Source organism: Poromitra crassiceps (genome assembly GCF_964638095.1).
Source record: "Poromitra crassiceps genome assembly, chromosome: 7".
Lineage (NCBI taxonomy): Eukaryota > Metazoa > Chordata > Actinopteri > Beryciformes > Melamphaidae > Poromitra > Poromitra crassiceps.
The window spans coordinates 14,620,896-14,648,539 of record NC_139628.1 but is presented as its reverse complement, the minus strand read 5'-3'; the positions used below and the strand labels follow the sequence as shown (position 1 = coordinate 14,648,539).

Genomic DNA, 27,644 nt, shown 5'->3' with positions numbered 1-27,644 from the left:
GGTTCAACCTGTGGTACAAGACCCTCTTGGGAGGACTGACCACTTGCCTCTGACCCCTTGCTCAGTGGTCCCGGTGTGGATCCTCTTGGACTTGGACTGCCCATGGACTGCCCTTCCATTCCTAATAAGGCTTTGGTTTCTCCTGCATGCAGGGTCTAAGCTTTGGGTGCTGCTAGGCTGTGAGAGGCTGTCTTGCTTGAACTTGAGTTTGTCTGTGTGTGTTTCTTTGTTTACAACAAATATCTTTTTCAGAAAGATAAAAACAGATTTTGATTTTCTTCATAATGATGATGCACATAATTTGAGTTGGTTGTTTATGTATGAAACTTTTGGACTGGCTTGTTAGTTGGAAAAAGCTTGGGACATGAGAAAAAAAGCTCTTTATCAGGAAAAGGCAATGTAAAGAAAAACAAATGTATGTACAGTATGCATATATGTGGATATGTATGTAAGTATGTGTGTGTATATGTGTATGTACAGTATGTACATACGTATGTGTATATATTATATACTTTGTTTATTCTTGTTTGTATATTGAGGTACAGCCGGATGTTTATATATATTTTGGTGTGATAGTGTCTTGTAATCCCATGTGGGATGGGCCAGAAATGGCATGACACGGAAATAAAAAAAACGACCTAACTAACAACATTCTTTAGAGCTACAGTATCTTGGCTGAGGTTAAGGATCAGAGCACACCTCAGTCACCTGTGTGCAGCATACCTGTAGTGCGCAAACTCATGGAGAGTGAAAAAGGTGAGATACCAGGGAGGGGTGGGCACACACAAAAACACAGAACTCATTCACTTCAGTGGCTGATTTTGGGATCAAAAAGGTGACTCACCTACTCACCTAAAGGTGGTGTTTTTACGTGGCCCAGTTTCTCTCTCCTCGCCCTCTCTCTCTCTCTCTCTCTCTCTCCCCCTCTCTCTCTCTCTCTCTCTCCTGTGCACAGAGGAAGACAGTTTGTGTCACTTATTCATGCAAGAGACTTAACTCAACTAAACATGATAAATGTTCAGTTCATTCAGTCCTTAGTTTATGTAAAAAAAAAGAAGTTGCACTTGAACAGCCTGTATACTTGGTGGATTCATGTCACACACACGCACGCACGCACGGACGCTCACACACACACACACACACACACACACACACACACACACACACACACACACACACACACACACACACACACACACACACACATGCACACACACACACACACACACACACACACACACACACACACACACACACACACACACACACACACACACACACATACATTACAGGACCATGGGGGCTGCCATCATGCCTGGGAGAAACTATATAGCTTGGTTTGCAAATCTATGTGAAAATGCCAACAAAAGATCGCACCAACAGCACCGGGCCAAAGGCAAACTAGTGACAATGAAGGCTGAGTGTTGCCTCAGGTCTCCTGTGTCGGAGCCAAAAAGTTGCACTTGAACACCTCTAGCGATATCGTTTGCGCTGCCTTTGCGTTGTGTTTGGGCGCCTCTTATTGCTATCTTCCCAGCGTCTAAGCTATCGTCTGCCTCCACCGTCCAGTTTAGCGCTGTGATGACACAGGTGTAGGCGTGGGCCAGGCGTGTCGGTGGGCCTCTACCCTATCATGTGTCTCGTGCAAGTGTCATTTATCGCTGTGGGGAAGATACCGTCGGTATGTGCCGAGCGCAAAGAGAGGTTTGGGAGTTGCCCGTTCCAAAATAGGTGTTCCAGTGCAATGTCTTACAAAAAAATCACCTTGGGTGCTCTCAATTTTAACGCCAGGAAAGAGCTGGTCTTAGCGCAAGTGCAGATGTACGCCTGAGCGCAGACAGTCTCCACATCTCCGTGAGTGCAGGAAATCCTTGCTTGGATCCATTTACGCACGGCATGGATGTCACTCTCCACTCGCGCCTGCACACAGTCTTCTCTCCTCGGAATGCCACGTTGATTTTCAACTATAGCCTACATTGCAGAAAAAACACACCTTGATATAAAAATGAGAATTTGTTTGTCATATGATGAGTGTTGCGTTGCCTCAGGTCTCCTGTGTCGGAGCCAAAAAGTTGCACTTGAACACCTGCAGACTGTAGAGTCTAAGGGCTCTCTTCCCCCTGGCCTTAGGCGCTAAACTGGCATTAAACACAAAAAAAACACGCTTTGCGCCTGCCTACCCGTGAGTTGGGAAGATAGCATCATGTTTTTATAGCATCATGTTTTGATGCCCCGAAATTCGCTTGACGCTGAAGAGGCGTGGCACAGTGCCAGAATAGGCCAGAATGGGCGTTTCGGCCTTAGATACCAGCCTAAAGCGATCTTCCCAACTGGCGTTCATTTTGCGGTTAGCACTTTTCAAAATCAGGCGTTATTCAGTGCGTCGGAGATATAGCCAGTAACCTAGGCCTAGCTACTGCAAAAGTTAACTGTTGAAAATTCGATGTTTTGTCACGAGTAGCCTACAGCTGAAGTCCCCTCGCCATCAAGCAGACAGTGACAGAAGCATGTTTCTTTATGTGCGCCAAGGGGAAAATTATCACTCTCTCTGCCGCTATCTCACTCTCTCTCCCCCTCTCTCTCTCACTGCCTCTCGCCCACGCGTCAATGTCTGCCCCTATAGCGCACTGCAAACATCAGATCTGAAATGTAGGCTACACAACAGAATGACAGAACCCTCACTATTTAAAATGTATATGTAGGCACTAGACAGGCACAATGACCGATGAAAAAAACGTTGTTATACCGTAGTTTTGAGCCCCTGTCATTCAGAGGCTGTTGCATCATCCTGTGCAGTGGGGGAGGAGAAAAGGCAGCGAGAGAAAACGATATCATTCTGCCTAAACTTTCACCAATCTAATCTCATCATGACATCCAGGGATAGGCTATTTTTTTCTAGCCGATGCATTTAGAACATTATTATCACTTTGCTCTTGCTATATGTGTCGCGTATTTACATGCTTGCTGTATTCAAAGTGCAGTGAGATTTATTTGAGGAGCATATGGACAGACGGGGATGGAAGTGGGCAGAGAGGGGGGGGGGAGCTCAGAGCACTTTGGTTGGGCTTTTCTGCCCGGACTGGAGCGCTCCATGAGAGCTTGAAAGGGAAGAGTGTCAATGGTTTACTGCAGATCGCCAATGGCCACAGTTGTGAATAATTCTATGCTTAAAAATGCGTGGTTAAATGGTTAGCGCCACGCAATCTGACAGGAAAAATTAGGGAATGTGCCTGACCACGCCCACTAATAGCGCCGCGCCGCACACATTTAAGACCAGGGGGAGAATAGAGCCCTAAGGCTATATGTTCACACAGCAAATCTTAGTGCTTGAATCAGATTTTTTGCTGACATCTATTTTTTTGTGTGGCTGTTCACACAGACTTTTTAAAAGTGGCCCATATCAGACTCCAGTGTGAACAGGAATGCAGAAGAACAACAATAACGTCACATGCAGCACACTGCTGCTCTACGCAAACCCGGAAGAAGACAGCAGTAAACATGGCGGTAGCTGAGAATGTTGTTTCATCTGTTGATATCAGATGATAGTGAGGAGGAGGAGAAAGAGAGCAAAAAGTTGAATGATGGCTTTCTGTGGAGCAACTTTGCTACTTCTTGCTTATAAGGTCTAAAACCTCACTGTCCCTCCACTGAGCTCCCTCGCAGCTGTCCTCCATGTTTGTAATCACAATCTGCCCGCTTGGTCCTCCCTCCTCCCGCCACCGCAGAATAGTGACGAATGTCGCTCTGGAATGACGTAAAAGTCACATTGAAGCATTAAGTCAGATATGGGCCAGATGTCTGTTCACCGGAGTCACATTCCAAAACATCAGATTCAAATCTGATGTTTTTCCACATTTTATAAGTAGCCCAGGTCGTCTTTAAACATGTCACTTTCAATGTGACTTGTACTGTTCACACAGTCATGAAAAAGACTGACCTGAGTCACTTAGGGGGACAAATATTAGATTCAAGCATAAGGATGGCTGTGTGAACATAGAATTGCCCGGGCTCAGTGTTGAGTAGTCTAGGTTGGCTACTATGATTTTGTGTGTGTGTGTGTGTGTGTGTGTGTGTGTGTGTGTGTGTGTTTCCTTGTTTACAACATTCTTTGGAGCTATTTGCTGAGGTTTGTCGAGCAGCTCAGGCACTCCCCTGTCATTTTTCCCTTTACAGGCAACCTGCCCAGCCTAGCTGGTTGTTCTTGTTTTATGTTCCCCAGTCTGTCTGTCTGTCTGTCTGTCTGTCTGTCTGTCTGTCTGTCTGTCTGTCTGTCTGTCTGTCTGTCTGTCTCTCGCTCTCTCTCTCTCTCAGTCTCTGTCTCTGTCTCTCTCTCTCCTCTGCTCACATCTGCAGAGCGGAAGACAGTTTGTGTCACTATAGTTTCAATGCCAGACCCCTGAGAGTTCTTCAGCTGATACTCTACATTACTGCATGCTGCACATCTCTCTCTGGGTCTCATACACTATGAGAGGGGGAGAGAGAAGCCACTTTCAGACATGAAAGGTCAGGCTCAGGGCAAGCAACCCTGACCTGACCCGGGGGATACGTGAAGTGTACCCTTTCAGACATGAGGCATGTTGCTTTCATACATGTGGAGCACGTCCAGGTGTAAAGTAGAGAGGGGGCGGAGGTGGGGGGAATTGGGCCATGATGACACAATGGGGCGTTGTAAAACTGAGCACACAGCTGCACTTAATGCATGGAAGACAACTGTTTGATCATGTTTTTCCACAGTTTTAACCTGTCTCAATGTTAAAAATGTGTCAATTTGAGAATAAAATTACATAAAAAAGTATTTTATGAATTTAATATACACAAAATAGGTCTGAACTATTTTGATACAAATGTCATCTTATTTTTCTGGGTCCAGCCAAATTCAAATGACAAAATACACAAATGTATTTGAAATACGTATTTTAAATACGTGTATTTGAAAATACTGCCCATCTCTGCCGTCAGGTCACCCGCACGGGTGCTCTTTACACCTTCTGAAAGTTTCAGCCTGATCGCACGTAAAATAACATAGCCGTGGCCAGACAAAATTCTGTTCACTCACTCACAGACGGACACTTCTCATTTTGAAGTAGACATATGAAAGGATCTTGAGTCAAATTTTATGGGGTGTGTTCATTTGCTGATAACCAGGGGAACCTTAAACTGCCACATTTTTAAATGAATTTGGCATCATCACTTTTCCCTCCATGCAATCAATGCAATGACAGTGGAAGTAGATGTTCTTTATGGCCGCAAAGAGAACAAGTGTTGGAAATTATGCCACTATGGACACCACCTGTAAATAGCAGGTTCATGATTTGAAAGACTTTAGCAGTTTGTCTTGCAAAAGTCGACATTACAGTCATAACATACAACATGATCGTGTATTCATCTAACAATATTGTTTTCCTTTATTTAAGCAGGAATCATTTTTCAAGAGAGACCTAACAGTACAGATAAAGACAGAAGTTTGTTCACATGTTGCCAGACAACAATCAGAAAACAAAGACAAATGTAGTCAGCATTACCTTGGAAGATGTTCTGGTGAATTCACAGCATCAAGTCACAGAGACTTCCTTTCTTCATCTGTAGAGAAAGAGAGAGAGACAGACACTGCTTACTCTCCTTTGTCAGTCCTGGGTATCTGTGTTCATTTGATGTGAGGGTGCGACCTCATATCTTCAGGGTAAACAAGTTTTGTCTAGTCTGACACAAAAACGGTCTATCCTGAGGCCAGAAACCAAGGCAGAGACACCACAGATCAGTTCTATTGTGTATCCTCTAGATGGAGACATTAACCACATCATCTACAGTCAACTAAACAGCAGACAGGCACAGAGATGTGTATGCATGGAGGAATAATTTATATTGGTTTACAATTCAATAACAGAATGCGATCTGTCTGACAGCTGAACAGCTGCAATATCAAAACTCTTACTGAGCTGGATCTGAAATCTGTCTGACGTCACAAACAGCTGAATATCAAAACTCTTACGACATCACAAACAGCTAAATATCAAAACACTTACTGAGGTGGATCTAAAATATGTCTGATGTCACAAACAGCTGAATATCACAACTTTCTGAGATGGATCAAAAATCTTTCTGATGTCACAAACAGCTGAATATCAAAACTCTTATGATGTCACAAACAGCTGAATATCAAAACTCTTATGATGTCACAAACAGCTGAAGATCAAAACTCTTATGATGTCACAAACAGCTGAATATCAAAACTCTTATGATGTCACAAACAGCTGAATATCAAAATTCTTACAACATCACAAACAGCTGAATATCAAAACTCTTACTGAGGTAGGGAGGGCCGCAATAATCCGCCATGTGGATACAAGATTCCAGAAAAATGTAAAGCCATAGTGAGTAAGAGAGGGAGCCTAAGCAAGACATTGAAACATGTTCACATTTTGAGCTATGCACACTCTGAGCTAGGATACATGATTAGCCTTTGAGCCAAGCAGACTGAGCTATAAAGGTGCAGGCTGGGGTGGTGGAGGCAAAGCATTGCCAGCAGCAGCAGTGTGAGGCAGCATGGGTGGAGCAGATCAGCGTGAGAGAGGAGGCCGTGTTTAAGCGGACAGCCTTAATGGTGAGAATGAATGATTCAATCAGCGGCTGACAGCTGGATACAGCTCGGGCATAGCGTATGACTTCTGTGTCTCGAATGAACTAACGCGATGCTTCATTATCATGGTACTCTTTTGACAAAGTAAGCTAGTTTGTCACCCTACCTTTATGAGCTTCAAAACTATATTTAACATTGGACTTTCACAATAATATTTACACAGAATGAAAGCCATGGCTTTATTTAGCTCAAATCTGGTGAAACCCCAAAACAGCCGAAATCTATACCCCCCCCCCCCCCCCCCCTAAAATCACATCTATACAAACGGGTCAGTGCTACATGTGAGTGATTTTGTCAGAGCAGGTCACATATGTTTATTGTTACCTTTAACATTCATAATGTCAATACCATCGATCATCAAAATGGTTAGCAGCAGCATGAGAATACATGGAACGTCAAATACGACATCACCATATCATCGTCATAGAAAAGGTTTGTTGTGGCCCCAAAGTCAGACATTGGGGAAATCATAGCACACTTAACTCATTCACTGCCAACAACGTATGAACACGTTTTCAGAATCCAGCTGTTCCCTGCCAACAACGTGTTTACACGTTTTTGGCATCGATTTTTTTTTTTTGACGGTGGGTTGTGCATCTAAGCCTTTTACATCTCTTATATAATTATTGGAGCCACCGAACGTTTACAACCCATTCCACCGACCCACTAAGTGGCAACAGTGCTCTCTCCTGGCTAGAGAAAGGAAAGCATTTTTTTAACTTGTCAAGCCATTCTCAGCCCAGCCATTCTCCTTTTCGCGCTGATTGCTGGCGATGCGGGATTGCAAATTTACATAATAGATTCAGCCGATCTACTATGATCGGGTGATAGATTACAGTTGGAGGAACACACTTTGAAACACGCAGCATAAATATGACCAGAATCGCAAAAACTTCTCTCAACCAAAACTCCAAACGAGCGAGTCCTTCCCGACTTCCTCAAACAGCGGCCCAGACATGCAGGCACAGCAGCAAAGCACTGACTGGTGACAAGCTTGTCCGCCCACGGAGGGCGGAGTTGAAGCAACTCGAGAGGGAGGGAGAGAGAGAGAGAGAGAGAGAGAGAGAGAGAGAGAGGGAGGGAGAGCGAGAGGGAGGGAGAGAGAGAGAGCGAGAGGGGGAGGGAGAGAGAGAGAGAGAGAGCCAAAAATGAATGGTTAAAGTGACAGTTCCATCCAATTTCACAAAAAGCCGTTTATCTCTGAATATTCTTTTTCACGCTAAAACCATGCTGTATTCAACTGCTAATGCTTACATAACTACTAACTCTACAAACTAACTCTTTTAGACAGAGAAAGTACACATTCTATTAGTACTTTTGAGATATTGTATGTTCACAAACTCCAAGCTGAAACGAATCCTCGGCTCTTATAAAATGAGCCATAATCCTCAAAAAACGGCTTGGCAGAAGCTACCTACAGCAAAAAAAAACGTCTGGCAGTCAATGTGTTAACCATAATTATTCACCAAGCATCAAATGCACAATTGGAAAGACTTCATATAAAATCTTATTATAATACTATGTTATACAGTCACACAGTTATAATACAATTCCACATGGTTGTATCAATCATGTGTAATGTTTCCTGCAGGATTCTTACCTGTTCAACTCACATCGATGAAGCCAAACAGACTCTCAGCCTTCGTCTGTAGAAGAGACACGGAGACTTCAGTCTGTGATCATTTTATCTGTGACTGCTGGCACGCCCTATGCTCCTAACTTCACTGCCAAAGGCTAGAAAGCAGTGTTGCCAGGTGGGGGAGGTTCCTGCCCAATTGGGTGGTTTATAATTTGATTGAGCATGTCAAAATTGGTTTGGGCAGGTGAACAACATTTGGGCTGGTTTGAGATCAGTTTGGTGGTTTTCAATTGCGTACTCCATTCAATCAGTCACCATGCCAGCCACGTGGGGTCAGTCAGGGGGACTGCATGAACCCTGTTGTGGGAGGAGATGATGTTTGTGTGCAATCAATCTGATCATCTGTGAACCTCTGAGACTCTGGGGTTAAATGCTGGAGAAAATGTGGTCAAGTTTTTAGCAAAGCTGAGATTACAGTCTATTTAAAATAAAAGAAGGAAAGTCAGAGTTTGGTTCTATTTTATACCATGTTGGTTTGAAGTGGAACTACTAAATGCAAAAATGATCACATATACAAAGGGGGGAAAGCATGATTCAGGATCGTGTGTGTAGGCTACACAAAGTGTCATTATCAGGTTTATTGTGTATAATGTAATTGGTACAGGGGATGGGAGGGTGTGTGTTTTCAGCATGTTTCTTTAAAAAATGTGCGGCTGTTTTTGAACAGTTTTTGGGCTGGAAGCCCTTTAACTGGCAACACCGCTAGAAGCCTCATATGCACTAGACCAGTCTGACAGAAACCACAGATCACATCAGGAGGCGTGTCTTTAATGTGTCAACAACAGTGAAAAAAGAGTATAACACAGAAATAGAATGCATGGAGCTGGGCCAATATCACCACATTTCACTATCAAATAGACTTTTTATCAGATTAAATGTGTAAATAGTTATTTTAGGCGCCTGTGAGGTCAAACAGGGTAAAAAGCTTATATTCACACAGGTCATTCTTCTAGAGCAGTGGTTCAACCTGTGGTACAAGACCCTCTTGGGAGGACTGACCACTTGCCTCTGACCCCTTGCTCAGTGGTCCCGGTGTGGATCCTCTTGGACTTGGACTGCCCATGGACTGCCCTTCCATTCCTAATAAGGCTTTGGTTTCTCCTGCATGCAGGGTCTAAGCTTTGGGTGCTGCTAGGCTGTGAGAGGCTGTGTTGCTGTCTTGTTTGAACTTGAGTTTGTCTGTGTGTGTTTCTTTGTTTACAACAAATATCTTGTTCAGAAAGATAAAAACAGATTTTGATTTTCTTCATAATGATGATGCACATAATTTGAGTTGGTTGTTTATGTATGAAACTTTTGGACTGGCTTGTTAGTTGGAAAAAGCTTGGGACATGAGAAAAAAAGCTCTTTATCAGGAAAAGGCAATGTAAAGAAAAACAAATGTATGTACAGTATGCATATATGTGGATATGTATGTAAGTATGTGTGTGTATATGTGTATGTACAGTATGTACATACGTATGTGTATATATTATATACTTTGTTTATTCTTGTTTGTATATTGAGGTACAGCCGGATGTTTATATATATTTTGGTGTGATAGTGTCTTGTAATCCCATGTGGGATGGGCCAGAAATGGCATGACACGGAAATAAAAAAAACGACCTAACTAACAACATTCTTTAGAGCTACAGTATCTTGGCTGAGGTTAAGGATCAGAGCACACCTCAGTCACCTGTGTGCAGCATACCTGTAGTGCGCAAACTCATGGAGAGTGAAAAAGGTGAGATACCAGGGAGGGGTGGGCACACACAAAAACACAGAACTCATTCACTTCAGTGGCATATTTTGGGATCAAAAAGGTGACTCACCTACTCACCTAAAGGTGGTGTTTTTACGTGGCCCAGTTTCTCCCTCCTCGCCCTCTCTCTCTCTCTCTCTCTCTCTCTCTCTCTCTCTCTCTCTCTCTCTCTCTCCTCTCCTCTGAGGAAGACAGTTTGTGTCACTTATTCATGCAAGAGACTCAACTCAACTAAACATGATGAATGTTCAGTTCATTCAGTCCTTAGTTTATGTAAAGAAAAATAAGTTGCACTTGAACAGCCTGTTAGTGGATTCATAGCTGGCCCCCCTACCCCCACCAAAACACACACACACACACACACACACACACACACACACGCACGCACGCAAGCACGCACGCACGCTCACACACACACACACACACACACACACACACACACACACACACACACACACACACACACACACACACACGCATACATTACAGGACCATGGGGGCTGCCATCATGACCAGAACCACCCGCCACAAGACCAGCTTCTTCCCAACCGCCATCAGCCTCACCAACAAGGCCCGGAAACCCCTTCCGCCAAGGAAGGGGTTTACATTCAATGTAAACTCTTATCTAACTCTGACTGTAAATTCATGTAAATCCACTGCCTATTTAACGTCTATTTAACTCAGTCTGTAAATCTCATGTAAATCCAACATAAATTCATATTTATCATCCACAGAACACTTCACCACTCATGTACATATTGTATATATTGACTCGATTTGATTGCACTTGCAACTTTGCGATTGCCTTTAGTTACCTTCCTACTTCTTATCTGTTGGGATGCACACATTATGTACTGTATGATGAGAAATATGAATGAACATATCATGATTTAACATGCTCTCCTCTTTGGCCTGAAATTCCTGCTGGAGAGGGAACAAAATGGTTGTGTTATGGTTAACCCCCACAGAACAAAGGGGGGAGCTCACCCTAGACTTCCCACAAGTGGGTGACAGATAACAGCACAGCTGGACGCAGAGCCTCAAAGGGATTTGGCCATTGTCTCTCTCTAACCTAATCAGGCCAATTGCTCCCCACAGCCGAAAGGTAAACAAAGGAGAACACCCCTTGAACTCAAACTCGAGAGGGGGGCTGAGCCCACTCAAATAACAGAATGCTGTGATTGGCCCACCAGGCCATACTCATTTTAATATGTGATCTCCTTAAAAACTGTTTGCATGGAGTCTCAAGTAAGCTTTTGCATGCAGCCGAAAGGGGCTGGAGGGACCCAAAGCAGCGTGTCCCTTCCCCCCCTCTTCTGCACCCTCTGATAACCACCGAGGCCTGCAGGCCTGACCAGGGCCCGGAGGACTCTGAGCCCACAGCAGCCCCAGGGATCGCCTACAAGGAAAGGCCGTGAGTTCAACAAGAAATAGCACGCGTGAACTGAGATAGTTCTACTTAATCTCAGTTAATTTAAGTCGGTTTATAGTCTAGCAGCAAGTCCTCACAAAAGGCTTTAGTTTTCGAGATACCCCTACCCGAGGTAGAACAAATGACAACAATGATTTTTCTTATCTTTAGGGTCTCCCATTAATGAAATTGATTGTTGTCAAAAAAAAAATTGGGGGAAAAGATGTTTTTTTGGCTGCTCTTTAGAACTACCCCAATCCCTGAAAAAGAGCCAAATTAGGCCAGTCCGAATAGGGGAAAGGTGACAAAAAAGCCAATAACTTGAGAATGCTCACTCTTTTCCTCATCAGATTTGCTCAGGTATGAACCAGGTGGCTGCCCTACATCACCAAATAGTCAGAAAATGATTTACCTAAAAAGATAATGAATCATAGTCATGTAAATATAGCTTTAGTTTAGGCGGAAATTGTACTTTGTGGTGATAGGAACATAGGACTCCATCACTTTTCTCTCATTTATCAGAAAAACTGAAATCCCTGAAAAATATACCATTACTGAATTGTCTAGGGTGCTATTGAACACTGACCAGTAGTTGTATGGAGATATCTGGTACAGTTCTATTGCAAATGAGATTTCTTTAGACATAGGCCTACTACCTCTTCACTGAAACAGTCAAATGATTGTATGTTATTCTGAATGGGGAATAAGTGGCATAAAAGCCTATAACTTGGGAATGCTCACTCTTTTCCTCGTCAGATTTGCTGAGGTATGAACCAGGTGGCTGCCCTACATCACCAAATAGTCAGAAAATGATTTACCTAAAAAGATAATGAATTATAGTCCTGTAAATATAGCTTTAGTTTAGGCGGAAATTGTAATTTGTGGTGATAGGAACATAGGACTCCATCACTTTTCTCTCATTTATCAGAAAAACTGAAATCCCTGAAAAATATACCATTACGGAGTTGTCTAGGGTGCTATTGAACACTGACCAGTAGCTGTATGGAGATATCTGGTACAGTTGTATTGCAAATGAGATTTCTTTAGACATAGGCCTACTATCTCTTCTCTGAAACAGTCAAATTAGGTCACTGGCATAATAGTCTATAAGTTAAGAATGCTCACTCTGATGGTCATCATATTTGGAGAGGGAAATACCAGGTGGCTGAACTACATCACCAAATAGTCAGAATGTGAGTAACCCAATAAAATAAAGATTATCTAAATTACAAACCGCCTGGAGCGGCTGTAGCTCAGGAGGTAGAGCAGGTCGTCCACTAATCGTTTTGGATCAAAGAGGTCGGTGGTTCAATTCCCACCTCCTCCAGTCTGCATGTCGAAGTGTCCTTGGTCAAGATGCTGAACCCCAAATTGCTCCTGATGGTGTGCCAGCACCCTAACCTGCCGCCATCGGTGCATGAATAGGTGAATGTACCTACTGATTGTAAAGCGCTTTAAATAAAAGCGCTATATAAATGCAAGCCATTTACCATTAGCCTACCATAAAACAGAAATAACAAGCTGTAAATATTGGAAGTTTGATTGAAACTGGAACATTAATCCAAGTATAATAGTAATCATAATACATAATACACAATCACAAAAACAGACTAGAAAACAAAATAACCAAGGCAAAAATAAAACAGAACAGAGAAATAAAAAGTGGCTGCTTATTTGTCCAGGTATATGGACACTTTTTTCACAGCCAAAGTCCAAATATCCAAATATGAAATACAGTATCAGGCCTTTGTTGAACGTATTATGACCCTACCAGATTATTGTGCCAGTGTTTGGGAGTCTGGGGCACATTCACAACCTTATACTCCATGGACTGCAATTGTAAGGATTGCAAAAGAGTGATGCAAACAAAACTGTCTAAATATTGTTCAGTCTGGAGGCAGCCTGTCTATCTGGAGACGATCATGTTTAATATACTGCATCCTTAGTATCATTGTCCATTTGTCAGATTAAGCTATCACAATGTTACATTCTTTCCTCTTCTGTGTATCATATTGTAAGCTTTTTCCGAAGTATTTGGATCTTTCATTGTTGCTGCGCATAAGATGTTGGAAGGCCAACAGAGAAGCACTGGCACTTTCCACTCTCTCCACAGTTTGGATCTTTGCAATACAAGTGAGTAATGTCTCTCACTTCTGTAGGTGCTGGGGGGTTTCCTAAATAGGACTGGTTGGCTCCATCTCTGGCAATCCATCCCTTGACGATAGGACTCCATAACAGGGGTTTGGGCATGTGACTGTGAAACCATATCAGTGTCTGATACATTGCTCTTGCTGTCTACCAGCATGTCATGCACTCACTGGCTGTGACACAACAAGTAGTTTGTACAGAATAGGAAAGACAACAGCGTTCACCAAACTCAAGACCCATCTCAGTGAGCTCAAAGATCTGGCCCATTTTGGACTCTGCCAGCTTGGAAGAGTCTTTGCCAGTCGCAAGAGAATTTGCACTTCTGCTTTACGGAAAAAAGAAAAAGGAAAATGGACTGATGTGCACAAACTTGTATGAACTGAGGTTCATAATTGCATCAACAACATATGCAGCCTCTGCAAATTTGCCACCAACAGAGGATGCATTTGCACAACATGTGCAAAGAGCAATGTATCAGACAGCGATATGGTGTCACAGTCACATGCCCAAACCAATGTTATGGAGTCCTATCAGCAAGGGATGGATTGTCAGAGATGGAGCCATTAAACCAGTCCTATTTAGGAAACCCCCAGCACCTACAGAAGTGAGAGACATTACTTACTTGTATTGCACAGATCCAAACTGTTGAGAGTGGAAAGTGCCAGTGCCTCTCTGTTGGCCTCCCCTGTACGGAGTTCTGCACCTGCTGTGCAGAATGTCAAAATGTGTCCCCAAACATCTGAGGAACCTGACATTTGACATTCTAGTATCTATATACTTGACCTCTCACTGAAACACATCTTATGTACGCGCAGCAACAATGAAACATCCAAATACTTCGGAAAAAGGTTACAATATGATACACAGAAGAGGATTTTTTTTTACATTGTGATAGCTTAATCTGACAAATGGACAATGATACTAAGGATGCAGTATATTAAACACGATTGTCTCCAGATAGACAGGCTGCCTACAGACTGAGCAATATTTAGACAGTTTGTTTGCATCAGTCTTTTGCAATCCTTACAATTGCAGTCCATGGAGTATAAGCTTGTGAATGTGCCCCAGACTCCCAAATACTGGCACAATAATCTGGTACGGTCATAATACGTTCAACAAAGGGCTGATACTGTATTTCATATTTGGATATTTGGACTTTGGCTGTGAAACAAGTGTCCATATGCCAGGTCAAATGAGCAGTATTTTGTTTTCTAGTCTGTTCTCCTGTTTTTGTTCATGAAATGAAATGAAGCACTGAGATTTGGGGCTACCATAAAACAAATGTATTATGATTACTATTATACTTGTATTATTCCATCATGTGAAGACAGGAGATACTACTGATTTATAGTTTGGATTAATGTTCCAGTTTCAATAAAACTTCCAATATTTACACCTTGTATTTCTATGTTTTAGAGGCTTGTAATTTAGATCAACTTTATTTCATTGGGTTCCCCACATTCTGACTATTTGGTAATGTAGTTCAGCCACCTGGTATTTCCCTCTCCAAATATGATGATCATCAGAGTGAGCATTCTTAACTTATAGGCCACAGTACCCATCTGACCTCAAACACTATACCGTCCCAACTCCAACATCCCCTTCATCTCCAAAACTCTTGAGAGGGTGGTTGCCGCCCAAATCCAGTCCCACCTCGACTCAAACATCCTCCACGAACCATTTCAATATGGTTTCCGCCCTAATCACAGCACTGAAACAGCCCTGTTAAAAATAAATAATGACCTCCTCCGTGCAGCTGACTCTGGACTCCTCACCATCCTCATCCTCCTTGACCTCTCCACTGCTACTTGTGGAGCACCTGGCGAACATTGGAATCACTGGTGTTGCACTTTCCTGGTTTGCATCCTACCTCCCGACAGACGACAGTTAGTCCAACTAGGGAACCACTTGTCCGGGTGTTCTGCCATTTGACCCAGGGGTCAGTATTGGGTCCACTCCTATTCATCACCTACCTCCTCCCCCTGGGTAAAATCCTCCGACACTATGGTGTCCAGTTTCACTGCTACGCCGATGATACCCAGGTCTATATCTCCACCAAACCCACTGCCGCTCTTCCTCCCACCTCCCTCACTGCCTGCCTCCAGGACATCAGGAGCTGGATGAGCAGTAACTTCCTATAGTTAAATGCCAGTAAAACTGAGGCCCTCCTCATCGGCTCCAAAAACATCCTCTCCAAAGCTCAAAACACCACTGCCCCAAACATCATCATTGACAGCTTCCCTGTTCCCTTCTCCACCCAAGTCAAGAGCCTCCGCGTCATTCTGGACAGCACCCTTTCCTTTGCACCCCACATAAAAACATCACCCGGTCTGCTTTCTTCCACATCCGCAACATCTCCAGACTCCGCCCATCCCTGTCCCAACACAGCACCAAAGTCCTCATCCATACATTTGTTACATCCCAGATTGATTACTGCAACTCTCTTCTCTCTGGCCTACCCACCAAATTGCTCAACAGACTCCAAATGCCTGGATCATCACCCGCAGTAAATCATCTGACCACCTCACCCCTGTCCTCATTCAACTCCACTGGCTTCCCATTCACTACCGGATTGACTTCAAAAACCTTCTGCTCACTTACAAAGCCCTACACAACCTAGCACCCACCCATCTCTCTGACCTCCTCCAGGAATACACGCCTTCCCGCTCCCTACGCTCTTCTTCAGCTGGCCTCCTGACTGTCCCGCCTCCCTCGCCTCAGTACCATGGGTGCTAGGGCCTTCAGCTGCTCTGCACCCAGACTCTGGAACTCGTTGCCATCACACATCCAACAGTCTGACTCCATCACCACATTCAAATCCCACCTCAAAACCCACCTGTTCAAATTGGCCTACTACCTTTAATCATATACAGTACTCAATCTGTTATTCGCCTGCCGTGTGTATCTCCTGTCTTTTCTTATATCTACGCTCGTCGTATTTTAATGATGCTGGTGTTTGCAATGCTTGTTTTTATGTATGATATTTTAGAATGTCATGTCTCTTTTATGCACTGTACAATGACCTTGGGTGTTTTGAAAGGTGTCACCAAATAAAATGTATTATTATTATGTTTACAGGACTATAATTCATTATCTTTTTAGGTAAATCATTTTCTGACTATTTGGTGATGTAGGGCAGCCACCTGGTTCATACCTCAGCAAATCTGACGAGGAAAAGAGTGAGCATTCCCAAGTTATAGGCTTTTATGCCACTTATTCCCCATTCAGAATAACATACAATCATTTGACTGTTTCAGTGAAGAGGTAGTAGGCCTATGTCTAAAGAAATCTCATTTGCAATACAACTGTACCAGATATCTCCATACAACTACTGGTCAGTGTTCAATAGCACCCTAGACAATTCAGTAATGGTATATTTTTCAGGGATTTCAGTTTTTCTGATAAATGAGAGAAAAGTGATGTCCTATGTTCCTATCACCACAAAGTACAATTTCCGCCTAAACTAAAGCTATATTTACAGGACTATAATTCATTATCTTTTTAGGTAAATCATTTTTTGACTATTTGGTGATGTAGGGCAGCCACCTGGTTCATACCTCAGCAAATCTGATGAGGAAAAGAGTGAGCATTCTCAAGTTATTGGCTTTTTTGTCACCTTTCCCCTATTTGGACTGGCCTAATTTGGCTCTTTTTCAGGGATTGGGGTAGTTCTAAAGAACAGCCAAAAAAACATCTTTTCCCCCAATTTTTTTTTTGACAACAATCAATTTCATTAATGGGAGACCCTAAAGATAAGAAAAATCATTGTTGTCATTTGTTCTACCTCGGGTAGGGGTATCTCAAAATCTGAGGGCCCATTCTGCTAGACTATTAGTGTTATAAGTCGCAGGGGAAAGCCCCCCTTGCGCTTCCAGACTTGCCACAGCCCGGCATAACGCCCGCTGTAGACAAAGAGGAGCCGGCAAAACAGCCTGACCGACAACCCTCCCAGCGCACTGCACATGCAGGAGAAGAAGAAGAAAAGCCACACCGCAGCAGAGCCAACCAACTGCTGCAGGAAGGACGCAAAAGACCCACCGTGGCACCCAGCCACAGAGCGCAGCCAACCACTGCTCTGCAACCGACAGAGAGAACGCACGTCGGCCCCGACATCGACTCAGCCAACCTCAAACCTCCTCCTCACCGCGCCCAAACCTTCCCAGCAAACGGAACGATTCACTTAACCGAGTGAATCCGCGTGAGAGTTCATGGTTTAATGGTTCTGGGCAGTGTTAGGGTTAAAATGCATTATCATGTATGTTGATTACAGTTTCATGTATGTTGATGTACAATGTTTCGCACACTGTTGAATGATATAGACCAGGGGTGGGCAACTATTTTTCATTGGGGGCCACATGAGAAACCCAGATTGTTGCCGGGGGCCGAACAAATATTGTCATGCCGTAACCCATGGATGGGCAACTTTGATGATAGAGAGGGCCACAAAAAAAATTCCTCGCTACCAGATTTTGCTGAGGGCTGAAAATTTGGGGCATTTGAAGCCAGGTTTAGAGGAATAACTCATTTTAAATTAACAATTGTGATGTCATTATTCAGTCTTAAAGGGATACACCACTTTTTTTGAAGTTTAGCTCATTTCCCACATCCCCCCACATCGCCAATAAACCCCCTGCCTTTACCGGCATTGTCCATGCACTATTCAGTGAGCTACATCTCCAAGTTAGTAATTTTCGTCTTAGAATGGAGGCCAATGGTATCGCTGTTAAAAATCCGCTAAAACACACATCTCACGGCGCTAAAATACATGTTGTGCTTCGGGGAGTCACCTCACGATGAAATATCAATCCAAAATGCACGTAGCGGTGTCTTAGAAGGAAAATAGCCAGACGGCACTAATTTAACACGGCGGAGGGGCACTGATCTCACACAGCGCCTCAGCACCATGGAAACCAAATGTAAACGAAAACAAAGGACACAGCGATAACTACTAACTAGCTGACCAGGGCAAACACTTTTCACCATAAAGTTATTTGATTCACAATAATGTCAGATAGTCTTATTCTCCCTGCGTGTCCAGGTGTAGACTACTCAAGCCCCTCATACATTACTGGGCAAAGGCTACTGCCTTATTCATTGGGACTAATACTGCAGTGCAAAGCTTTTGTGTACTAAGTAAAAAGACTCAACCATCATTGGGGGTTGAGTTGACCCTTCCCCCCCGTGTGTGAAGCGCTTTGAGATTGTAGATAGCCGTTAGAAATGCAATCAATAACAGTAATAACACTTACCACGTCCGCTCTCAATGTGATGACTGACGGGATGGCAGTATACTTCAAAACACTATACTTTTCTCCTTTACGGTCGGTTTTTTCAGTGTAGTCTTCGGGGAGAAAATGGTCTGAGCAAACGTGCATCCTCCGTAGGCTGTCCTTAGTTGTGTTGGGATCGATTTTGAGAATAGCGAGCCATTCCTTCAGCCGGTCTGCATTAGTTGTTGGAAGAACGTGAAACTTCACAATTGAGCATTTCTTCGCTTTATTGCCGCAACCTTCGACAATACACGTGTAAGGCATTGTTCTCGCAAAACTATCACCTGGGCTAACTCTTTGTTGTCGTCCAAAACTTTTATCCTCGACTACTGATACGCAGGCGCAGTGCGCTGTTTCCATGGTGCTTTGAGCATAGGCTTTGAGGCGCTGTGTGAGATCAATGCGCGCAGCGGCCATGTTTAGAAAGAAGTGCCGTCCGTCTATTTTCATTGACAGACAGCGATACCATTGGCCTCCATTCTATGACGAAAATTAAACTTGTAGTTGTAGCTCACTGTATAGTGCATGGATAATGCCCGTAAAGGCAGGGGGTATCGTGGCTATGTGGGGGGGATGTGGGAAATGAGCTAAACTTCAAAAAAAGTGGTGTATCCCTTTAACCACCAATATTTGATCCTTTTCCTCACTCACTCCTATGTCACCACCTGCTCTCCCTGCAGGGCTTGAAATTAACTTTTTTCACCACCTGCCAATATGGCTGCTAGATTTTAAAGTTACCAGCCAATTAGAATTTCCACTAGCCGAAATGTTTTTCTTGAAATGAACCAGAATATGAGTGGGTTAATTTAAGCATAAGTATCAGTAAGTGGCCCGGGATTCTCAAAGCCTGTGTTGAGGGTCACACAAGAACAAAAATGCACTCTTGAAGCTAAATAAATCCCAAACCAACAAGTTAATTATTTAAATTTGTACTTGAATGTAGAACAGTCATTTCTTACACATGAGATTACTTTTAGCCTTTTAGTCATAAATATTATTGAAAGATATTCCATATTCCAGACTGAAATGCTATAACAGAAGAGTATTGCCCAGAATGACATGAACATTTGGACACTTATTCAGCGGGTATATTGCATGTTGCGTTCAAGTGCACTGTAAAAATCTTTTTTTTTTTTTTTTTGCAATTCCATCGCGGGCCACACAGGGGGCGCCCGCGGGCCGTATGTTGCCCATGTATGATATAGACGCCTAAAGGTGTTGTAGGCAGAGCTGATGAGCGCCAAGTTCGGACGAACTTAGCGGCCATCTGCGGGCCACTCTCCTCTCTCTCTCTCCCTCTCACTCTCCCACTCTCTCGTCTTCCCAGCTGAGCCCGTTCTAGCCGGTTCAACCGGAAGGGCTAAGCTTGGAACGGTCTGGAGGTCTCAGAACTCCCACCCGCTAGAATACAGTCAAGCTGAATTAGAGAGTTTGATGAGCCACTCACACAGAGTGATTTAGGCTAAACTGTCCCCTTTTTGACTGAACCAGTCAGTCTAACCAGGTCTGACCAGGTCAACCCTCTCCTAAATTTGGCAGAACCGCCATTTTGGAAAGGAGGCGGTTCCCACACGATCAGCCCGCCTCTCAACCAATCCTGTGATTACATCACAGAGACAGCCAGAACGAGCCACTCCTCCCTCTCTCCCTGACACACACCCACATACACATTCAAGCCTGCTTCAGGCAGACTTAAATCACTGCACACACACACACACACGCACAATTGATATAATGTATATTCATATTAGTTATTAGCTATAGATGTGGTAGATTATTAGTCGAAATGTGATGAACTGATATTTTAATCATTATGTTAATGTCCATTGATATTGTGATTGATTAAATCTCTTTATTACATAATTCTATAAATCTTGGTTATTATTCATGAGGTATTTTATCTGTGGAAATCTGTGACAGAAGCTTACAGACTTTGACCCTTTAATTAACTGTACAATGTACATTATATCATTATGAGACTGATATGACAATTTGGTTTGGTGTCTAAAATAGTCATAACTTGACTTTTAGACAGGTGTGTGGCCTATCCATGCTGGTGCCCCGAATCTTACAGAGAATACAATATTTTCTGTCAAATCTAATACATTTATGAATATTAATAATTCATAATTATTAATAATCATATTTCATAACCAAACCAGCTCCTACGAGCACAACATATCCCTGTATATTGATGTGACCGCTACGCTGCACACAGACACTAAGACAAATTCCTCATATGTAACTTGCATACTGTGGCAATAAATGTGATTCTGATTCTGATTCTGATGCCTGGGAGAAACTATCTAGCTGGGTTTGCAAATCTAGGTGAAAATGCCAAAGGCAAACTAGTGGCAATGAAGGCTGAGTGTTGCGTTGCCTCAGGTCTTGAACACCTGCATACTGTAGAGTCTAAGGGCTCTATCTTCCCCCTGGCCTTAGGCGCTAAACTGGCATTTCAATAATGAGAGACTAGAAGGAAGGTATAACAAACTTTAATGAATGGACAAACAACATTTAGATTTGGGGTATGACTCCATGATGTGATGTCGCTCCTCCTGAGCGAGAGGAGGACGTCAATGATGTATAGGATAGAGAACCCCCAAAAGAAACGTAAAGTTAAAATGGGACAAATGAAATGCATGGAGGGGATCATGGAGCTCGCCAAGATAAAATCAATATAAATAAAATTAAGACGGAATTAGTCCCAAAAAATTCACAGTCCCAAAAAATGAGCAGCTCAGTTCATTTCAAGCTCACTTCTTGTTTACCCAGAGAAAAGGCACCCCGAGTCCAGTTATTCACAGGCAGCTGTTTCTATAAATTATAGATCCTATAGATCTATAATTCTTGTATTGTATCTTATATTGATTTGGTACTTATGGTAAGCTATATCTTGTAATGCATCTTGTAATTCCTATATATTATATTATTATTCTATATTATAGCCTACATCCATCTACAGTGGAATCCGCTTATATGATTATACGATAAGGATCTATATAGGCTAGATTCTATACAGCAGAGGTGTGGACTCACATTCACAAATCGAATGACTTATAGACTCGACTTGACAAAATCAACAAAGACTTGTAACTCGACTTGGACTTGAACACCAATGACTCTTGACTTCACTTGGACTTGAGCCTTTTGACTTGAAAAGACCTGATACCTTCCGCGAAAATACAATAATAAAAAAGATAGTCTCTTCATTTTGCGCATAGGATAACTGTCCATAGAACTCAAGATCAAAGTGACACTTTGAATTTACACAGCATGACACGCAGTCGTTAGATCGCAGGATTTAAACGAGTAACGTAAATAAATAGCCTCATTGGCAGAGTGACAGAATGCACACTTATGAGCCGTCTCCACGTGCATCGATGAAAACAATACAACACCGTGGAGTTGTGTGGGCAACCCTCTGTAAGGCTGTGCGTGTGTGTGGACCCAAATGTAGAGACAAAAGCAGGTTCAACGTCTTTACTTGACTTGACCAAAAGTCAAATAAACAACAAAGGATAGAAAATGAATGATGCAGACTAGAGCTGACTAAACGGGGATGAAGAGCCAAATAAACTCAACTCAACACAAGAATAAATGTCCATGAGAGCAGAGCAGAATAGTCCAACAGGGAAGAGTCACTTAGGAGCAGAATAGTCCAACAGGGAAGAGTCACTTAGGAGCAGAATAGTCCAACAGGGAAGAGTCACTTAGGATCAGAATAGTCCAACAGGGAAGAGTCACTTAGGAGCAGAACAGTCCAACAGGGAAGAGTCACTTAGGAGCAGAATAGTCCAACAGGGAAGAGTCACTTAGGAGCAGAATAGTCCAACAGGGAAGATTCACTTAGGAGCAGAATAGTCCAACAGGGAAGAGTCACTTAGGAGCAGAATAGTCCAACAGGGAAGATTCACTTAGGAGCAGAATAGTCCAACAGGGAAGAGTCACTTAGGAGCAGAACAGTCCAACAGGGAAGAGTCACTTAGGAGCAGAACAGTCCAACAGGGAAGAGTCACTTAGGAGCAGAATAGTCCAACAGGGAAGAGTCACTTAGGAGCAGAATAGTCCAACAGGGAAGAGTCACTTAGGAGCAGAACAGTCCAACAGGGAAGAGTCACTTAGGAGCAGAATAGTCCAACAGGGAAGTGTCACTTAGGAGCAGAATAGTCCAACAGGGAAGAGTCACTTAGGAGCAGAATAGTCCAACAGGGAAGAGTCACTTAGGAGCAGAATAGTCCAACAGGGAAGTGTCACTTAGGAGCAGAATAGTCCAACAGGGAAGAGTCACTTAGGAGCAGAATAGTCCAACAGGGAAGAGTCACTTAGGAGCAGAACAGTCCAACAGGGAAGAGTCACTTAGGAGCAGAATAGTCCAACAGGGAAGAGTCACTTAGGAGCAGAATAGTCCAACAGGGAAGATTCACTAAGGAGCAGAATAGTCCAACAGGGAAGAGTCACTTAGGAGCAGAACAGTCCAACAGGGAAGAGTCACTTAGGAGCAGAATAGTCCAACAGGGAAGAGTCACTTAGGAGCAGAATAGTCCAACAGGGAAGATTCACTTAGGAGCAGAATAGTCCAACAGGGAAGAGTCACTTAGGAGCAGAACAGTCCAACAGGGAAGAGTCACTTAGGAGCAGAATAGTCCAACAGGGAAGAGTCACTTAGGAGCAGAATAGTCCGACAGGGAAGAGTCACTTAGGAGCAGAACAGTCCAACAGGGAAGAGTCACTTAGGAGCAGAATAGTCCAACAGGGAAGAGTCACTTAGGAGCAGAATAGTCCAACAGGGAAGATTCACTAAGGAGCAGAATAGTCCAACAGGGAAGAGTCACTTAGGAGCAGAATAGTCCAACAGGGAAGAGTCACTTAGGAGCAGAATAGTCCAACAGGGAAGAGTCACTTAGGAGCAGAATAGTCCGACAGGGAAGAGTCACTTAGGAGCAGAATAGTCCAACAGGGAAGAGTCACTTAGGAGCAGAACAGTCCAACAGGGAAGAGTCACTTAGGAGCAGAATAGTCCAACAGGGAAGAGTCACTTAGGAGCAGAATAGTCCGACAGGGAAGAGTCACTTAGGAGCAGAATAGTCCGACAGGGAAAAGTCACTTAGGAGCAGAATAGTCCGACAGGGAAGAGTCACTTAGGAGCAGAACAGTCCAACAGGGAAGAGTCACTTAGGAGCAGAATAGTCCAACAGGGAAGAGTCACTTAGGAGCAGAATAGTCCGACAGGGAAGAGTCACTTAGGAGCAGAACAGTCCAACAGGGAAGAGTCACTTAGGAGCAGAACAGTCCAACAGGGAAGAGTCACTTAGGAGCAGAACAGTCCAACAGGGAAGAGTCACTTAGGTGCAGAACAGTCCAACAGGGAAGATGTCGCAGGGAGGATCTCCAGAACAGCCAGGACCACAGCAGCACAAGACAATAATCAGCGACTGGCTCTGCAAGTAAACGTGTTTAAATAGACAGTCAACCAGGTGCAGAAAGTCACAGAATCAGTGGGGTTATTGAATTATTGTTTTCACCTTCCTATTGGCTCCGGCGCTGCCCTGTCTCCCGCCATTGTTCCTGAGGCGGGAAGGCAGATCAGCACCTTGGACAGCGACGGTACAACCTCCGCGTGCCCGTGTCGCTCGCCCTCCGGCCATTTCAGCACCATGGCCAGCTCCGGTACAGTGACCCCTTTCAGTGCCGCTATAGGCCCTGCCTCTGCGTGCATGTCACCCTCTCCATTCCTCCCAGTCCCACCTATAGACCTATAGAGGAGGAACTGGACACTTGATATGGTGAGTTCTGTGTTTCAGTGATATCAGAATTGCACACGAACATCGTTAAACCCACATTCAGGAAATCAAAAGAGAATAACCCCTGTCGGAATAATGAGCTGAGTTTGCTATGGTCGGATATGTGTAAGGCTGAACATCTTTTTTTGAAATGTAATGACCATGCTTTAAGAAAGCATCTTAAATTAATTTATAAGGAAAAACAATATAGTTTTGATAAATCACTTAGAATGTATAAACGTAAATATCAGAGAGGTCAGATTTGACAAATTGATCAACTACAAACGCAGAATCCGCAACAGTTTTGGCGTAAGATAAATAACCTGGGGCCTAAGCGACAGAAAAAGATTCCCATGCAGGTGTGGAGTGAAGGGGAATTAACATCAGACCTGGGGAAGGTATTGAAGGTGTGGGAGGGGGCTTTCTCTGGATTATTCTCTAGGAGTCAAGATGATGCGGGTGGCTCTGCGGTTTTCACATCCGGTTTGGAGGGGGGTTACGCCCACCCCAACAGTGTTATTCCTCTAAATGGTGCTGTAAGTAGAGAGGAGGTGATGAAAGTCATTCAATCTGCAAAGGTAAAAAAGGCCGTCGGTATAGATGAGCTACCAAATGAAGTGCTCAAAGATCCTAATTTGTTTGATTTATTATTTCATCTTTTTCATACTTGTTTTGATCATGGTCTGGTACCATCTGCCTGGTTTAAATCTATTATAACTCCAATACCAAAATCCCCAAAGGATGACCCCAGGATTCCACTAAATTATCGTGGAATTAGCTTACTAAGCACTGTTTATAAATTATATTCTTCTGTTTTGAATAATAGATTGTCGCATTTCTTAGAGCATAACGGATTATTAGAAGAGGAGCAAAATGGCTTCAGAAAAGGAAGAGCCTGCATTGATCACATTTATGTTGTGACCACTGTAGTTAGGACTAGAATGAAGTATAAAAAACCCACTTTCTGTTGTTTTATTGATTTACAGAAGGCGTTTGATCTTGTTGACCACAACCTCCTTAAACACAAGCTACACCAAATCGGGATAAATGGAAAGTTTCATAAAGCGATCACTGCTATTTACGAAGCTTCTTTGGCCTGCATCAGAGTGAATGTTTATCTCACAGAGTGGTTTCCAGCGCCCTCTGGTGTCAAACAAGGGGACATTCTTTCACCAACCTTGTTCGCAGTTTTTTATAAACGATTTGGCTAGAGAAGTTAACACTTTGAGTGCCACGGCCCTTGGGCAAAAGGTTGCTGTACTGTGCCACATAGGCCGCAATGCATTTTAATATAGCCATATCATTTTTTGTGTTCCTCTTATATGGACAACCAATAGCCTCAATGAAACTTTGAACCCTTCTGTTTCATTTAAAAAAAAACTGTGTTTATAAACCGTTCCATTTTGGAAATACACCCCTCTGAAAAAGAGTGTTTTCGACCGAAAAGAGCATGCTGAAATTAGTTTCTGAGATAATCACATCTTTATGTTAGAAAGGCGACAGAATGAATTCTGCTTTGAGTTGAACAAAATGCTATAGCTGAAATGAAAGGTTAGAATGTCTAGTTTACCTGCGGGAAAAAGTATGTCAAAAGAATGTTTTGTTTATTTTCTACAAATATTAGTAAACAGCTTGGTCTAACATCAAAATGCTCACTTTCATGGGGTCATGCTGGATATTGAAGTCTCTATTTACATAGGGAAACAAGATATCACCTTTATTTTTATTTTTATGAAACTACACATTGAAAGCTTTCATTTGATGTGTAACATAATAACAATATTCAAAACACAACATGTCCTGCACTGTTTTATCACCCCTTGTTTTATCATTCAAGCACATCATTGACTCTGAAGCTAATATTTTCTGATATAATGACACCTCAAAAATAATTTCCTTCAATAAAAGAGTGAAAACAAAGGAATTTTGTTTGGCCAAATAATATGTTTTAGCTGCAACCAGCAGCGCTGGCCCCTGCGTGCGCAGACCCTACACCTTCTTGCTGGTCTTGATTTCGTCACAGCTGCTCATGATGTCACAGCTGCTCATGATGTCACAGCTGCTCATGACGTCACAGCTGCTCATGATGTCACAGCTGCTCATGATGTCACAGCTGCTCATGATGTCAGAGTTGCTCATGTCACAGCTGCTCATGATGTCACAGCTGCGCCTGGTGCCAGGTGCACTTGGGCAAAACATGGCTGCCACCAGTGTGGCTGTTTTTCACAGTTTCAGATCATAACAACGCTATTGCAATTTGCAATCCATGTCCAGCATGGGTTCACACACACACACACACACACACACACACACACACACACACACACACACACACACACACACACACACACACACACACACACACACACACACACATACACACACACACACACACACAGATCTATATCAGATGTACCGTGTGCATGAGTGGTCCCAGAGCTACAGCACTGTCCACACAGCGGCCCGTCACCACGATGTCAGCACCCAGGTCCAGACACCGCTGGATAGGAACAGCACTACACACAGAGGTACATTTAAACTGTTTAGTACAGTACTTTACACAGAGAGAGGGCGGGTAGATAGATAGATAGATAGATAGATAGATAGATAGATAGATAGATAGATAGATAGATAGATAGATAGATAGATAGATAGATAGATGGATAGATGGATAGATAGATAGAAAGTAACAATAATAATAAATTAAACTTATATAGTGCTTTTCAAGAAGTCAAAAACACTTTATACACTGGGGGGGGGGGGGGCGCAGACAAAGATAACCTTCCACAGTTAACATTAAGGGGGGCGATGTCAGTGAGACAGACAGCAGACAAACAGAACAGAGACACACAAGGATGGGAGATAGAGAGGGAGAGGAGGGGTGGGGGGCAGTGACATAGATAGCATACCTTCAACCAGAGGATATGAAATGAAATTATTCAGCTAAATACAGTTAAATGAGTTATGCGTAGGGCTGGGTTAAAAAAAAATCGATCTATCGATATTGAATCAATA

General features: G+C 43.2%; 3 protein-coding genes across 3 annotated transcripts in view; all 3 read right to left on the bottom strand.

The window, feature by feature from the left end:
• LOC310780209 (NLR family CARD domain-containing protein 3-like) overlaps positions 1-8,263 on the bottom strand; it is a 41,231-nt gene extending 32,968 nt beyond the window's left edge. Inside the window, exons 1-2 of the mRNA XM_083640788.1 lie at positions 8,238-8,263; positions 5,523-5,580 (exon numbers count right to left, since the gene is read on the bottom strand). The gene's annotated coding sequence lies outside the window, so the exon portion shown is untranslated. The remainder of the gene's footprint in view (positions 1-5,522; positions 5,581-8,237) is intronic.
• Positions 1-27,644, bottom strand: part of LOC310780208 (protein NLRC3-like) — a 200,205-nt gene that overhangs the window by 32,968 nt on the left and 139,593 nt on the right. The window lies entirely within an intron of this gene.
• The window catches only part of LOC310780221 (uncharacterized protein), a 6,219-nt gene continuing 2,738 nt past the window's right edge, over positions 24,164-27,644 (bottom strand). Inside the window, exons 2-4 of the mRNA XM_083640804.1 lie at positions 27,046-27,145; positions 24,372-24,616; positions 24,164-24,287 (exon numbers count right to left, since the gene is read on the bottom strand). Of these exons, the coding sequence (XP_083496930.1) occupies positions 24,275-24,287; positions 24,372-24,616; positions 27,046-27,145 (358 nt within the window). The 3' untranslated portion in view covers positions 24,164-24,274. The remainder of the gene's footprint in view (positions 24,288-24,371; positions 24,617-27,045; positions 27,146-27,644) is intronic.